Source organism: Sparus aurata, chromosome 20 (assembly GCF_900880675.1).
Source record: "Sparus aurata chromosome 20, fSpaAur1.1, whole genome shotgun sequence".
Taxonomy (NCBI): Eukaryota; Metazoa; Chordata; class Actinopteri; order Spariformes; family Sparidae; genus Sparus; species Sparus aurata.
Window position 1 is genome coordinate 20,203,484 of NC_044206.1, and position 16,958 is coordinate 20,220,441.

At 43.0% G+C, this 16,958-nt stretch overlaps 1 protein-coding gene across 16 annotated transcripts in view; it reads left to right on the forward strand.

Annotated features, from left to right (window-relative positions):
• The window catches only part of LOC115571218 (calcium/calmodulin-dependent protein kinase type II subunit gamma), a 42,475-nt gene that overhangs the window by 15,766 nt on the left and 9,751 nt on the right, over positions 1 to 16,958 (forward strand). For 2 of the 16 annotated variants that reach the window (XM_030400432.1, XM_030400438.1), the window contains exons 6-18: positions 1,500 to 1,572; positions 2,869 to 2,971; positions 3,413 to 3,496; positions 3,804 to 3,898; positions 4,480 to 4,602; positions 5,609 to 5,692; positions 6,674 to 6,716; positions 7,507 to 7,569; positions 10,784 to 10,824; positions 13,121 to 13,204; positions 15,009 to 15,053; positions 15,589 to 15,643; positions 15,856 to 15,936. In XM_030400432.1, coding sequence (XP_030256292.1) covers positions 1,500 to 1,572; positions 2,869 to 2,971; positions 3,413 to 3,496; positions 3,804 to 3,898; positions 4,480 to 4,602; positions 5,609 to 5,692; positions 6,674 to 6,716; positions 7,507 to 7,569; positions 10,784 to 10,824; positions 13,121 to 13,204; positions 15,009 to 15,053; positions 15,589 to 15,643; positions 15,856 to 15,936 — 974 coding nt within the window. The remainder of the gene's footprint in view (positions 1 to 1,499; positions 1,573 to 2,868; positions 2,972 to 3,412; positions 3,497 to 3,803; positions 3,899 to 4,479; positions 4,603 to 5,608; positions 5,693 to 6,673; positions 6,717 to 7,506; positions 7,570 to 10,783; positions 10,825 to 13,120; positions 13,205 to 15,008; positions 15,054 to 15,588; positions 15,644 to 15,855; positions 15,937 to 16,958) is intronic. The other 14 variants (XM_030400433.1, XM_030400440.1, XM_030400434.1 and 11 more) reach the window with 12 other exon arrangements.

Here is a 16,958-nt window from a genome sequence, read left to right on the forward strand (position 1 = left end):
CCTGCGTCTCTTCTCTTTTCGGTCACTCTTTGTTCTCCCTCTAGATACACTAGCATTGAAGCTAAAAAAACGGAACTGAAAGCGAGAAATTTTGATTATCGGTTTACTCTGCCAAAAAAATCTATTCAAAGCTTCTCAAATGTGAAGATTTGCTGCTTTTTTATGATTTTGTATTAATTCTAATTAAATAATCTTTAGGGTCGCTTGGACAAAATGATCCATCCTGAACACGTCACCTTGGCTACTGTTTAGAATTTGACAGTGTTTTCTGACATTTGTTCACATTCTGACATTTAAGCCTTCTCTCCTCCTTCTCTGAGTCCCCCTCCTTTTTCCCTGTGGCTGTGTAGTGCGCAGCTTATGAAGTCTGTTGTACAATTGGATTAGGGGTCTTTGTCTGTTCACATGGGGGTGCTTTGGAAAGACACAAATGGTGCACACACACACAGACCAAGCCACATGGATTGAGCCTCAGCCTCGCTCCCTCTAGCTTGCCGACCTTTGACCCGTTAACCTTTTTCTAGAGACGTGACATGAACATGATCCTCAAAGTGGGATCGTGGAGCCTGACACCACAGTACATAAGACAGTATTGAAGTGGTCGGGTACAGGCTTGCAGAATGATTTTTACAAGACCCATCATGAGCCAACACACTCAGCAGGCGAGTGTGAAAACAGGCTCAGCAGCCAGAATTGAGAAATAATGGTATTAGTAGCAGCTGAATTGACGCCCCCATTATTAAAATTGCTACTGGGATAGAGATTTATTGACTGTGTGGTGTAAGACCTCCCACACAGGTTTCTTTGTATTGATTGTTCAAACTGCAGTACCTTGATTATCTCTTTGAAAAATGATCGTTTATAGTAAATGATTGTTAGGCAACTATGCCTTAAGTTTAACATTTTAATGGCTTTGAATGTAATAAAGATGATTTTTATGTTTAGGAGTTTAAAAAGGACTGCCACTTTAACCTTCCACTCCACTACATAACTTGATAACTTTAGTTACTTTGCTATGACAGTGAGTGAGACCACAGAGCCAAAGTATTGCATTTTAAAAATAATCAGCAGGCGAACAAAGAAAACTGAAAAATGTTGAATATCAGCCCAGATAATCTATTTCTAATAAAAATGCAAGTTTTATAATTGAATTGTAGATCACATGGACTTGAATTTCCCACATGGACTATACACAGTATACACAACTTGTCTGAAATCTGTATTTCTTATGGACAGCAGTTGGTCAATCCAACCCTTTTTAAATGTACAACAGTTTTAATTTCATGTTATTCATCGTACAGTGAACAAGATTGATGTCAGGGCTTTTACTCCCAATGAAGTGCATCAGTTTTATAATCAGACCACAGTCCACCAGGCTTCGGGAAAAAAACGCACGCAGATCATGTTGGAGTATATGTGATGGTTTCCTATTTATTAGTAACGAAGGGCAGTGTCTGACACATCTTTCTCTCTGTTTGTCCCCTCTTCTCTCTCCGTAGTCATTGCATTAGTCAGATCTTGGAGAGTGTCAATCATATCCACCAGCATGATATTGTGCACAGAGACCTCAAGGTGAGTGGCTGCCCGTTGCCATGACAACCGTGCACTTACACACACACACACACACACACACACACACACACACACACACACACACCTCTGCTCGTGGCCATGGCAACACACAGATGGCTCTCGGTCTCTTCTTTTCCTCTGCATTTTCTGCTTTTATCCGTATTTTTTTTTTTTTCCCCTGCGTCGCTCTCTCCCATCCACTGCTTTTGCCCTCGGTTATTCGCCGTATCTGTTCTCAGATCTGTCAGCTTGTCTGTCTGTGACCAGAACTGTGCGTGTCTATGCACGTGTGTGTGTGTAAGTGTGTGTGTGAGCACCCGCATGCATGTGTGTTCATGTCGAGCGGAGAGATGGTGAGTCATGATCACATGGCAGGGTTGGTCTCTCACCTATGGCAAGGAAAAGACAAGGACTCAAACGGCACGTATGCACGTGAACACGCACACATACACAGTTTGCACAGTTATGAAGCAGGTCTGTTATGAGAGAGGAGGTGAAGGCATAGATAAACCTCAGGAGTTGCCAGGACAACCCATGTGACATCACACCACCCATGGAGTGGCGGGGGAGGGGCTTGAAATGTCCCAAATTGCTGATAGGCTCAAATGCAAAAGAGTGGAGGAAGAGAGCTGCTGTGCAACCTTCAGTTTTCTACTTAACCTAGTTTAAAGTGATGATAATAATCCTGGTAGGAAGGACAATAATAATAAGTATTGAATTGTACCTTTTCATGCAGAAAGCACAAGGTGTGGAAATAAAACAACCTCAAGGGGCGTATGAGACGCATGTGGGCGGCTTTTGTATGTGTGTGTGCACTCTGTGTCGGAGAATAACGCTATTACCTCGTGCGCTGCCTGTCTGATTTGTTGGCCTTTTATCCTGAGTGGGCTTTTACTGCGGCCATTTATGTCCTACTGCCCAAACAACGGCCATTTAGAACGCCGCCACACACGCTGCCTCTCGCTAAGTACACTTTCCATTTAGCATGCAGTCTGCAGCTCTGCCTAAATGACTCCCGACTGGTTTCTATGGCTACGAACCCATGCCCATATAAGGGCTTGTGGAGATTCTCAACCACCCATCCTCTCTCTCTCTCCACATCCTCCGTCTTTCCATCGCTTTCTCACACCTTTACCCCACCCCCACACGAGCTGTGTCGAACACATCAAATATGAATATTTCTGAGAAGGGGCTTTACTGAAGAGTGCCTGTCACTATCTGTCTCTCACTGTCTTGATCTCTTGTCCTACCTTCTGCTTCACCGTGTGTGTGTCTGTGTCTGTCTGTGTGTCTCAGCCTGAGAACCTGTTGTTGGCCAGTAAGATGAAGGGAGCTGCAGTGAAGCTGGCAGACTTTGGCCTTGCTATTGAGGTGCAGGGAGACCAGCAGGCTTGGTTTGGTAAGAAAACACAAACAGTGACACACACATATCAAACGTGCTGGACCATTAACTGATCTGTTATTCTGCCCGGGTGTTAAGTATACAAATCACTGCTGAATAGCCTCATTCATACAGTAGATCCATACAGATAGACATCCACCTGCTCACTTGGAGGCCAAAGACTATGTGTGCGAGCTCTGCTTAAGAGGCTCTTTGCAGTTCATGCTTCGGCCATTGTGTCTTGGCCAACAGCCGAGCTGCAAGCATTTGGCTGACTCTTCAGTGGGGATGGGATGATTAACGGGTATTTGCTTGTGACTCTACACTGTCATAATCTGGTCTTGCGTTGGGAGTCCAACAGGTCACTATCATCTGAACCCTTCACATAGCTGCACGGAAATAGCCCTCATCAGAATTTAATAAAAAGGCGTCGGTTAATTGTGTCCTCTGGTTCGGCAGGGTTTGCGGGCACCCCAGGCTATCTCTCCCCTGAAGTCCTGAGGAAGGACCCCTACGGCAAGCCTGTGGACATATGGGCTTGTGGTGAGTCGTAGGCCTCACTTTTTGGGCTATAAACCTGTTGCAATCAGCTTGTTACAAACATCAGATTCTGGTCAAGTTTGTCTTTAATCAAATGAACCAACATGAGAGACTTGCAGAATATTATTTGAAAGTAGATTTCTTCAAAAATTGCCCTAGGCTATATGTCTCCTCCCACAAGTAAATGAGTTTAGAGACATATTCTTACTTGTTGCAGTATGGATTGTATCACTGCTGTGATAATGGGTTTACCTAATTTGACTGCATAATACTGCAAGTGTTGTAACATGATCTCTTTGTTTTCTGTCAGGTGTTATTCTCTATATCTTGTTAGTGGGGTATCCTCCATTCTGGGATGAAGATCAACACAAACTCTATCAGCAGATTAAAGCCGGAGCATACGATGTAAGTGTGTGTGTGTGTGTGTGTCTTTGGTGTCCATCTGTGAGGGGTGCAGTGCAGGGGTTTGCTAAGCAGTTTTTGAATGTTTAATAGTGTCCAATTGAAAGCTGGTCCAAAGCTATTGATCCTATCAGGGCCTCCCTGACGCATTGCAGAGGGGTATGTGTGTGTCTGAGTCTGGGAGTGTGTATGTGTGTGTCTGTGTCTGAGAGGGAGAGAATCAGAGCAGGGGTATCCTCCTCCCTCCCTCTCTCTCTCCCTCTCTCTCTCTCTGTCTCTCTGGATAATCAAGTCACATTGCAGACTGGAGAAGTCTGTTTTCCTCTTAATAAGAAAAAGGTTTGAAGAACTTAAAACATACACGTGTTCTGTTAATCAAAAAGAAATGTAGCATTTGTTGCAGTCTAATTTTGTCAAATTAAGACTCACGACCTGGTGCCCAGATGGTGTGGATTAGCCAGCAACATGGGGAAGCAGACTTTTAATCAGCCCGTTAGGAAACATGTATTGTTTCCAAATCGCTTTGCTTATTTACTTCGCTCCTTTCCAACCGTTACACCCACTTGTTCCTCCATTTTTCTCAGTTCCCGTCCCCAGAGTGGGACACAGTGACTCCAGAGGCGAAGAACCTGATCAACCAGATGTTGACCATTAACCCAGCCAAGAGAATCACTGCCGAACAGGCCCTCAAACACCCATGGGTCTGCGTAAGTATCCCCTAAAGAAGATTATCAGAAATACAAATGACACTCGGTCAACAAGACATGAAGAATTATTATATTTTTTGGGTTAAAATCAGCAGTTTCATTACAGTCAATTTTTTTGGACAGCTAAGTGATGTTTGCCAATATCAGAAAGTCTTGCACAATATGATTTCATCTTAATTGAATAGAGTCACCTGTGATAGTATGAGACAATATCATGTACCCAGTCAACAGTTGGTAGGTGATAGAAGAAGCTGACGCCACTTTCTTCTCTGCTCCTTAAAAGAACAAAACGACGCATAATTGATTGTAACCTGTTAATTTTGAATTGACTCCAAGAACACATAAAGGAAGACTTAATGAAAACTTTTAACAAAGGCATAACATTTGTCTCGATAACAAATATCAAGGAGACAGAGCTAGACACCATCTTTAGCTCGAGCTTATGGAATTTTACATTGCATTAATAAGTGTAGCAGCTTGCGCACTTTTCTTCTACTCATTGCGTAATGGATCACATGTATTATTTATACTTTTTCTAACTCACTGCTGGTTTAAGTCACTGCATGTCCTATATACATGCAAGTTTTCAGCTTAACATTGTTGAAACAATGCAGCTGATATCAGAACAACAAGCTAGTGACTGGCTGAGTGAGATCTTTTGTCCGAAATCCAAAATATTTCCCCTGGGGGGAGAGTAAATATCCTTGTCGTCTTTCTTTTGGATGCTTGCCATTACCTGCCTGGCACTAGAACTGTTGTTTAGGAAGGAGGTGCCATGGGAATTTCAAAGTAAAGGTGTATCTTAAAGATGATGCTGTGGACCAACGCTTTCACATTGCGTTGATAATATTGCATCATCAGTCATTAAATTGAATTAAAGGACCCGAAACAATACATCATTACACACCTACTATCTAATAGCCTTAATCTTATTCTTCTAAAATGCAATCAGGTTGACACGAAAACTTTAATGTTTTTAATTCTCTTTTTTTTTGTCCTCCTGCAGCACCGTTCCACAGTGGCCTCCATGATGCACAGACAGGAAACTGTCGAGTGTCTCCGCAAGTTCAACGCTCGCCGAAAACTCAAGGTACTTATCCTAAATATTGATTTGACACCCTCCATTTGTCGTTAAAGAAACGACTCACCCTGCTTAGCCTCTGCCTCCTATGCATATCTTTTATGATCTGTGCAGTCCTTCGGTGCGTGATCATTGAAATCTTTATCTTTATAACTTATATTGCTGTTGAGCCTGAGCCATGTTTTAAACCTCAAGACTTACTGTACTGCTTTATTCTTCTCATTTATATTTATTTATATTTACATTTTGCATTTTGCTTTTAACCAGTCAAAGCACCTTTTAAACTATGGTTTTAGATGTGCTATACAAATTAAGTAATTCCTTTTTGGTACTGTAGTGTTGAATACCAAATACTGTGAGGAACTAAAAGTTTGTATTGAATTTCTGGTCAGTTTTTTTTATGCATTAGATCCTGATTTAACTAAAATGTTACCAGTATCAGGCAGTTTCATTCAGGTGCTCATTTTTAATGCCTCTATTGTTAAAGCATTTTCCATTTTTTCATTAATCTTTTTTAATTTGGAGAAGTGTCTTTGTATGGACACAGAAACATTGTGTTAGCAGCAGCCTTTAAAACATTTCAAGCGATACCCAGTTCTAGTGGATGTAGTTTGCATTCACAGCTGCACATGCAAACTAATGGATCATGTAGCAGTTGTTCTTTTTTGTCACATCATTTAAATCCATTTGCATACCAGAACATGTTATTGGAAGTGGAGACGCGAAGACTATTAATGGTTCATCTCCCTCTATTTAATAATTAGATGCTGTTTGACGGAGAACAAACAAACCGCCAGCCTTGACTGGATTTAGCCGCACTGTGATGAAAGCAGAAAGATAAAAATGTTATTGTCCCATTTAGAAACGAATACAGAGCAGCGAGTCCTGAAGAAGGGAGAAAAAAAAAAAAACCTTGTTAAATAAAACAAACCTCCTTGCTCTCATTATACCTCCCCTCATTTCTCTCTCCTCCTTCCTCTCCTCCTCCAGGGAGCCATTCTCACCACCATGCTGGTGTCCAGAAACTTCTCAGGTGGGTGTGCACTTCGCCCTCAGCCCTCCCACGCAGCACATGCAGAGGGAGAGGAGGAAGGAGTGGATAGAGTCCTCTGCACCTCTTTTAACCCCCTCACCACACACACAAACACATACACATACACACACACCGCTCACCCACTCATCCTCAAAATAACAATGTTTTTGTGTGTGCACAGGATTTTGCTTGCTTACAACATTCAAGATCCTTCGAGTCTAGAAATAAAACGTATCGATAATGGTGGATCATTATAAGTGCATTGCATTCTGATATGTGATATTGTGTCATGTTTTATATGTGGGTGCCAGTTACGTCCTTGTCCATGCTAATGTCTCTCTCCCTGTGTGTTTGTGTGTGGGCGTATGTGTGTGTGTTTGACTGTGTCCCTCTTTTCTGCTGCCACTGGAGCGTTTGCATGTATGAGAGAGGGAAGCCTAGACTTTTATGAGATTTATTTTATGTTGGGGGCAAGTGTGGTGTTATAAAACCAGGTGACTGTTAAGAATCTGTGTTGTTACCTCAGTCTACTGAGAGTGACTTGTTTTCGTTGAAAGGCTTGTTCTCAGCCTCTAAGTAATTGGTCAGTCGATGGCTAATGATTTCAACCCTGGGCCTAGGAAACCACAGGGGTGTACGTCTTTTGCTCCAGCCCATTCCTGTCAGCCCTTGTGATGTGTCTGGGCTAGCCAGCACAGCCTGTGATTTTCTAGGCCCACGATTGAACAGCGTGAGATAGATCTGCCTAATTTGCACAGCCCCTCCCAACTGTAGCATTTCTGTCCAATAGTGGGCCGGCAGCATACCAACTCTGCTGCTGCCGCCTCCTCCACGGCCTCACTGGCTCAGGAAGGTACGTCCCAGAGACACGCCCATCCTCTCCACACACAGTTACTTCTTTGGTTCATTATACAGGGGTCGGACCCGATTACAACCTTCACACTCATGCATGCAGCCTCTGCCAGCATCTTCATCAACACTCACACACACACATGCATGCATACTCACACAGATTATGTACATTAAGGGTCTCATTAAGGGTCTTTATGTCTTTGCCGTAACGCAAAGATATCACATTTTATGCCTACAGTCATATACGTCAGCATCACTTAATGGTAATCGATTCAACCTGCGCTCCAGAGTGCTTTTTACATTAACACCTCACCACCATTCAGACTCGACCCCCATTTCATCTCCAAAATTAGTTCTGTCGTCACTTTTATCAAGCTCCATTCCGACTTCCACCTGACCCCACACGCCCCAGTGTTCTCCCCATGTGCGGGGAGGCACAAGGCAGACTGGGGCAGGGGATGAGGAGGGGCATGTATCCTGGGGGCGGGAACTGACACTGCAGGGGGCCGGCAAGAGCTGGGTTGGCGTGCTGCCATCGTTCGACCTGGGTTTGATGGGAAGGGGATGGAAAAGGCGGATGTTGAGGAGCAGAGGGGGAGAGGTTTAGGCCGAGACGGATGGGAGGTGCCGCTACCGGAGCCTACTGTTGAAACCATCATCGTTGTGCAGCCTTCCTGATGAATCCCCCAGAGGTAAAAGGCATCCCACGTCTCATCTCCCCCTCCTGAGGTCTGTTTTAGTACTTTCCAAACAAGTCTCTGTGCCTCCTTCGAAGAAATGCCACAAGCCAACGTGGCAACAAACCTGTCGCCCAGTGAAATATTCCAGTCACTCTCATTATATACTGAGGGATGGACTATTTTGGAAGTACTAATATCAGTCTCAGCTCTCATCCTGCTGGGTGGGTGCGGGTGGTGAAGGTCGACGATTCCGATGGTGGCTCCATGGATTGAGTACAGTAGATCAGCCAGTGTAGAGCAGATTGGATTTTCTGTTACCTTTTTCAGACGGGAGAATCATTTCTGCTCTACAGTGTACCTAAATATCTATAGGTAGCTAGGATCTGTATAGGTAGGATAAAGGTAAAACTGGAGAAACCTAAAGGGAGGAGGGGAATTTTACTTGAATGTGTGAGTGGTGCGCTGAGATTCCGGGTGTTTGTGGTGGTTTGATTGTCAGCTAGAGCCCTCCGAATGCAGGGCTTCTTCACTGAGACTGGACAAAGTTGCCTGTTTGTAAGTTTCCGTGAATATCATGAGTGACATCATCACACACAAGGATGGGACTCCTCAACTCTCTTCTGTTTTATTTATTGCTTAGCTGTTTTTTTTTTTTGTCATGGTTTCGTTTGGTCCTCTGATGATGTCACTCATCACTGTCCACTTATCCCAGCACTTTTTAGTTGTTTTTTTTGCTATTCTGTAACTGCTTCCTTGCACATCTATGTAGAGTACAGCTAAAGCAAGGCTTGGTGGTTTGCTCATGAAGTTTCCTTTTTCAAGAACATATAGCAAGAATGTGACAGAAGTGTCTGTTTGAAGCATTTCTAGAAAGGTGTTTGCCTTGCTACATTTCGCATGTGGGTGTCCTGTGTGGTTACATTCTGTAAAATGCTCTCCGGATATACAACGTCAGATGCTTTCTAATCCGTCCTTCCCTGCAGGCTGGTATATTGCTCGAGTGGTGCAGCGCTCCCACTGTGGGTCACTTTTACCCTCTTTCCACCAAAGTGATCCATGTGCTGGTCCTGGGCTGGTGCTAGTGCTGGTTCAAAGTTGTTTCAACCTGTGAACTGGTTTGCTGTACCACGCGTGTGAGACCCACCATAGCCACTCCTCATTCATTTGCTGTATTGTTCTCCAATTTCCCAGCATTATCATTAACAGCTATGGTCGACTCTTTTCAAGCATTGCAAAGTGTTACATTGGCATCCAAACATGACTAGGACTCAGGCCGCTGTTGCTTTGATTTGTCGAGAGTGTTTATTCTCCCATGGATAAGTCCGAACACTCGACACTAGCTCTGGTTTTTAAAAAGTTGGTTGCGATCCCCCAGCCCCTGACATAAGCTTTTCTTTTTTCTAGACCAGCAAAGTGTGGGTGCCTCTCTAGAACCAGTTCTTTGCATTTCAGCCAATGAACTGGCTCCTGACCAGGAAAAATGGTTCCAGAGTTGGCACTGGCTCTGAACCAGCACCTGAACCAGATTGGACTAAATGGCATTCTTGGCTCTGCCTCTGCTGACATGCGAAATTGGTGAATTTCTTTAGGAGCCGGAGGGATGGACGTGTTTAGAGAGCATTTATACGTGGTGGTCCCATGCTGTCGTAATTAGCACCCTGATGGCTGTTTGGTAGAAGATGTAGATGAGTTCAGAGTGCAATCAATCAGCTCTCCTTTCCCTAGTTGTGGAATGAAAATGTTCTTTTATTATTTATTTTTTTATCTTCTGGATGCTGCATGGCAGGGCCAAGATAGAAACTGCAACAGCCAAGATTAAGGAGCATGAGTTGACACTTGATATGTTTGCTGCTGTAAATGCTGTGGCCCTTATCTCCATTCTCTTGTATTGAAATGCTCTTTCGACCTTCCCCTCTCTCCCCCTCTTTCCCCTCTCCCATTTCTTATTGGAAGGTAAGAAACACAAGATAAGATTTTTGCAACCCGTGTGTGTGTGTGTCCATAGAAAACGAGAGAAAAGGAAACAACAGACAGTGAGAGCTTCAGACTGAGGGGAAAAGTGACTTTGGCCCTGAACAGAAATCAATGATTTACATTAACCTCGCTCATCACAGTCAGTCCTGGCGGCAGTTTGAGTCTGACCATCACTCTCTTTTGAGATCTGCTGGGGTCTTCCAGGCAGGAAATGGATTTAGGAAGTTTACTTTGCTCTCAGGTTTCTCTTTTATCCCCAGATGGCAATGAATGGATTATGATGTTGAATGGGTTTTGCAGAGTGTAGCAACTTGCACAGCTAGGGGAAAAAAAAATGCACAACAAATCCATTAAATGCATGTTATTCTCAGACATCAATCTAGACTTACTGTCATAAAGGCTCAGGTATTTGGGTTTCATAGATTGTGACAAGCTGCAGATTTCTTGCTCAAGTTGCGGATTTTCTCTCAAAGCTGCAAAAGAGCTGTGTGGATGCTGTCGTCAACAGTTAAACTCTACCTGTTTCTCTCCCTTTCTATCCTCCTCCACCCTTTTTTTCAGCATGCAAAAGTTTACTCAACAAGAAGTCAGATTCTGCTAAGGTAAGGTTGTCTTGTCACCTCTGTGCCCTCCTTTGTTCTCCCATGCTGTGTCCTCTCCTTCTCTATTTGATGACCCCCTTTTTTACTTTCTGTTCTTCTTTCTGTTTCTCTCGGGCTCACGTCCTCTTCCTCGTATTATAACAAGAGCAATCTTCATCCAGTTTAAAGACTTTTTTCTTTTCTTTTTTGGCTTAAATTTCGCATTCATTTTAATTGGGGATTATGTTATAACTCAAGGGTTTCTTAACATTTTGTGGCCTGTTTTCAGATCCCAGAATCCCATCCACAAGTTTGAGAAACTGGCTTTATCCAGTTCTGGTCTCATTAGTTGTGTTTCTATTAAAAGGAGGGGTTTAGAAAAAAAATGTTTGCTTTAAACAGTTAAGAGACAGCACATTGCTAGAGTAACTGCTGCTAATGGTAGCTGATTTAGATGGCTAGCTCCATTCACCATGCAGCTAGCGTTCCATACTGGGAGTTGAGCCAACTGGGGGAGTGTTGGCTTTTACACTGCTAGCAAAGGAGCTTTGGACCGGGACAGGATGGGACTGACTGGATAGCATGCTAACTCTAGTAGATATATCTGCCACACAATACACAGACGTGATAATGTCAAAACTGTTATTTCTCCCCTTTCTGTTGTAGTTGATGTTTAAATGTTATCAGCTAAAACTCTTACATACTGCACCTTAAATTGTCAAGGTCATTGTAGGCAGACTTTTGAGTGAAAAAGAACAAAAAAAATTTGCAAATTAGGCATCTTTACATCAGCCATTGTTGGCGACTAAGGCTGAATAGCCAGACGTAGACTCTTGGTAGAAAGCCTGTTATTAGGCGCCTGTTTCAGGCGTCATTCTCCATGTTATCATATTTAAAACCCTGCTATGGGAAACAACAACAATGTGCGGGCTAGCAACCCACACTGAAAATGGCATGTTACCCTAACGCTATCCATTTCACTAATGGGATAAACCTAAACAAGCTAGCAGCTCCTACATTTACTTTAGCAGGGATTTAGCCATTTTAGCATTAGGGCTCACCTCCCTGGTTCAAAACAACAAAGAAATGTGGGAAATAATTCCGAATTCCGAGCCGATATTGGATATTATCGAATATCGCGATATTTGCTTCCATATGCGATATTATTCACAATATCAAATATCGAGCATCCGTTACGGCATTTCTGAGCTTTTTTATTTTAAAAAGAAAATGCACAAGGGCTATCATGACAGCTGGGGCAGTGCGTGTTGATATTTTGGAGTTGACTGCAGGTTTATTGGCCAGATGTAGCGACATGTGCTTTAACATACAGAAATGGAGGACATAGTTTCTAAGAAGGTGGCCAGCTCACAGACTTTGTAGTATTTTGGGTTTAGAGGGGAAAAAATGACAAGCCAAGGGATTTGAAAGAGGCAGTATGCCATCTTTCCTGTAAGCAGGTGTTAAATAAACAGGACAACAATACAAATTTGCAGTTTTGCCTCAGAGTCCATCATACAGCACAATTCGCTCAGCTCATCTCGCCAAGTGAACAAGTGATGACAGGATCGTCTATCACAATATTTTGGCAGGACAGTGTTGCAATATATATATACAATTTTGGACATCGCCCAAGTTTAAAAATAATCTGGGAATGGGAATTTTATGGTAATAACCATTGGAGGCTGACAGAGGAAAGCTTCTTCTTCACTTTGAGTGGAAAAAGCTGATCAGGCATTTGAGTTAATGTTCACCTAAACACCTAAAGGCAAGCATAAAAACCCTTGTGTGAAACTGATGTAGTTTTCTCCAGTTATCCCGTTTCCATCAACATTTTCTTATGCAATACCTCAAAATGTGCATAAAATTATGTTTATGGAAACACAGCTAGTGTTGTGTGTCTTCATCAGCCAATTCTTTCCTGTGTTGGTTTTAGTCTTCCACCTTTAGTCAGTCTCACTCAGAGGGTTGCTGCTCTCTTTCTTCCGAGCAGTCTCCGTCATTCTCTGCTGCTATTAAGCCTCTCTCTCCCTCTCCTCTTCCTCCCCCTGCCTCCCTGTCTTTCTCCCCTGCCCCAGGGGTCTCTCTGTGCAGTTAAGTGGCGGAGGCATAGAGAGTTAGTGAGGCAGTAAAAAGGATGATCTAGAGGCCATTCTGTGGCACTCACCCTCTCATTTACCCTGTTAGCGCTCAACAGCCTGGGAGCGTCGACCAACATTAGCCCCATTCCCTGAAAGGCGTATAATTCTAATGCATCTGTGTGTGTAACGTATGTGTGCGTGTGTGTTCACTTTGAGTGTCTGCGTTCTCGTCCCAGCCTTCTACCAACAACAGTAAGAACAGTATAGTGAGCGCCATCAATGCCCTGAAAGACACCAACATGGCAACCAACGCCCAGATGGTACAGTAGGCCGCCGGAGTGTCAGTTCCCGCCTCTTAACACCCCCAACCCCCCCAGTAGTTGCATAGTAGCCCGTTGTGCCTCATCCTCCGTCGTCATAGTTGCTGCTTGTCATCCTTCATCTACCATCCAGGAGGTGTTGCACCGTAACACCCCCTACCCCGGCAGTTCCCATCCATTTTAGCTGTTTTATCCTCCCCCCAGGCTGCACATGTGTTCCTGAATCAAAGCTTATTGGAAACGATTAAAAAAAAGCTCATCATTACTTTGTATCTCAGGCAGCACATGTACACCTTTGTTGGATTCCTAAGGAGCATGAACTTGTCTTTAGGATTATATTCCTCTAAAGTGGCAGCACAGAGAACTGCAGAGTCCTGGTTCAGTTAGTTCCAGCTGCTGATATCTAAGTAGGATTTATCATGTAATGGCCTCTGTGTTATCTGCTTTTTTTCGCCCGTGCTTAACCAGCTCTCCCTCTAACTTTCTCACTGAAGTCAGCACGGCCTTGCACCCATCTGTCCTAACATCTCACTTTGTCATCAACATTTTTTTTTAAGCCCATCCAGCCATCTTTCTCACTCAGACCATTGACATCCTTTCTATACTGCCATATGTTTACCGTTGTGCTTTTATTCAGTGTTAGCATGTTGAGATTTTAAGACGCTTTACTAGCATGCATTATATATAACATCTTGTTCTCGTGTGGCTACATAATACGCTGTCTGATCGTTAAGGTGGTGCTTCTCAACTGGTGGTGCAGGACCCTGAAGTAGACCTGGGTGATGAGGCTGGAATTAGTATCAGAATATAAATTAATATTTTAACAGTAGGTTTTGTATGTTATGGAAAATGTTAGATACATCACATATATTATTGATGTTCAGTGCGGATAAAACTAGGGCAGAAACAATTAACGGATTAGTCGCCCAACAAAAGAATTGATCCATCAACTATTTTGATAAACAAGAATGGCTCTCGGTAGAGTGCATACCTCTGTCAAGGCCCAACAGCCTTTAATTCAACCAACCCTAACCCAATGTAAACCTTGATGGCACGCCAAAAGTTTATGGGTTTTGTGGTGAGCTTTTCAGTAGTTTTTATGAAATCTTGCTAACAAACCAACAAACAAACGGACGTGGTTGAAAACAGAATTCCTTTATGGAGCTAATTAACAGTTCAAGTCAAGGAATTTATTTAGAAACGATCTAATCCATCCGCTAATAGTAGCTTGAGCCTGCGTTTAGGACTGCTGGTTGGATAGAACAAGACATATAAAGGTCTTGCCTTAGATTCAGGCAACTGGGACTGTGAGAAAATGGGATTTTGCTCTCTTTCTGATGAAATTGGCATTAAAAACATACTGTAGTTTTGTTGGCTTTTGATTAAGTTTTTCTGATGATGATTTCTGACGACAGCAGACAATGACATCAGCACAAATCAATTACAGAAAATTATGAAGCAACTATCTTCAGTGATGGCAAACTGAAATACCTTTTTGTTTTTTGGACTAAAAAAGCCACATTAACATGTCAGCTTGAACATTCTGGAATTCTTATGATCTACTCACTATTTCTCACTATTACTAAACTAATCACTAATGAAAATAATGTTTAGTGTGACTGAATATATCCCAGCCATGAGTGTAGCTGACAGTTTTAAAGACAAACCTACTGCTAGGAAGGAGATGTGTTAAGTTATAGAGTCCATTGCTGAGGTGAGGTATGGGGCCCAGTTTACAGCCAGTTGAGAGGCACTGGTTCAGGATTATGACGTCTTGGTCTAACTGCAATGTTCTGTGCTGCAGGAATCTCAGAGCACAGTGGTGCACAACCCTCCAGATGGAGTCAAGGTAAGATGCGTATATTGTCTTAGCATTTATACACCAAAAATAGCGCATATATGCAGGTTTTTTAAATCCTAGTAAACCCTCTAGAAATAAGTGATTGTCTCCTTCCCGACAGCCAGTAAAAAAAAGTTTTTTTGTTTTTGCCTTCCTGTTTTTTGTTCTTCACTCCAGTCGCTGTTTAAAACCCAATGTCAGAGAAAATAGAAACATTTTAAAGCACCAAAATCGACCTTCATCACTGATCATCTCAGCGTAAAAGGGGTGAAGATTAGCGTGTCCACCCAGGTGTCATGTTTCCATCACTGCAGATTGAAGCTGAAACTGATAAATACTGTGATTACTCCAGAGTCATTTGACCCGTTAATGAACGCTGATTGTACCCTTTCTGGTCGAAGACAGAAACCAGATGTTGGTGGGTGTTGGCGGGTTTTTTTTTTGTGGTACCCGTTTAAACAGTGCTTCCCTCTTCGGCCTGTTGGAAAAGAAGCTGTCTGTGTTCATTTCAGTCGGTTTCTGATTGTCTGTCTGGGCTCCACAGGGATCAACAGAGAGCAACGCCACCAACGACGAGGAGGAAATGAAAGGTAGGAAAGGTACTCAAGTGTTTTCTTCCCTATTTCCTGTTCTTATCCGCTCTCTCTTTCTCTGTCTCCCATCTAGTGAAGTGTGTTTAATTTGACTGTTGTGACTGGCAGGTGTGCCGAGATGCAACACGTGTCTCTCACACTCTTGACTGTGTGCCTGTGGTGTGTGTACGTTCGTATTTATCGTGTGTGCGGCTGCGTTTTTCGTGTGTGTGTTCTAGCGGACAGTTCGGTGCTGAGTCAGAGCAGCGCCACAGAGGAGATGCCCCCACTTCTGCCCTCACCTCAAAGCTCACCTGCCAGTAAGTTTTAACCATGGCAACCAGAAGCTATACGGTCGCCACTGGCAAGGACCTAACACCCCCACCCACCCAACCACCCGCCCCACCCCCCACTCCCACCTTGGCTTTTTGTAGTCACTGGCAATGACGTCTTACATCTTTGAGCTCCCTCACTCTGATCCACCAAGCTCTTTTTGAGGGTTCCCACTGGTTTTGGCATTTGTGGAATATTGTTTTTGTTTTGAATTTAAAAAAAAAAAAAAGAGAGAGAGAGAGAAAACACAGGGACCATCATAGAGTTTTTCTCTTGCTTAATATTAGAATTGATTTGATTTATCCTAAGGATATAAATTCCAGTTTATTACAACTTGGATCATATAACTTGGATATGATTCAGATCGGTCTGATAATCACTGAAAACAAGCCCAACATCCCAAGGAGGCGCACATGTTTGACGTAAACCAAACATTAAGGTGAAAACGGACACAAAATGTTCTTTCTCGATTTTGGAAAACATGCAGGTAGATGTCATTATGATCTGTTACAGAGTGTCAATCAACAAGTTTAAAGTCTAAACAGGTGGTTGATTGTTGAGTCTCATTCAAACACCGTGTTTGTATTCAGTCCAGCCTTAGGCTGCACTCAGCACTCACTAGAGACTCCAATTACTTCGGTCAAGTCTCTTCCCCTCTTTTCTCTGTACGTTCATTAAGGGAAGTACATTTCCCCTCCAGTCAGCAAGATAACAATACGACTGACAGTGGAGGTTATGCATCTCCTCAACTTGCCGCTACAGAGAAGTAGAGAGTCCAAAGTGAGGCTAAAGCTAACGTTAAATCTCACAAGTAATAAACAACAACCTTGAGCTCTCCACTCAAAGCTATCAGTTCAGGATTAGAGCAGAATCTGGCGTTCATGGGTGCAAACGGTTGCTCCTTACTCCTTATGAATTTTAAAAATGTCCCCTTTTTTCTGTCTTTAAGGTAATTTTATTTTATTACTTACTCAGTCATGTGACATCATTGCAGCATGCATATTCTGAT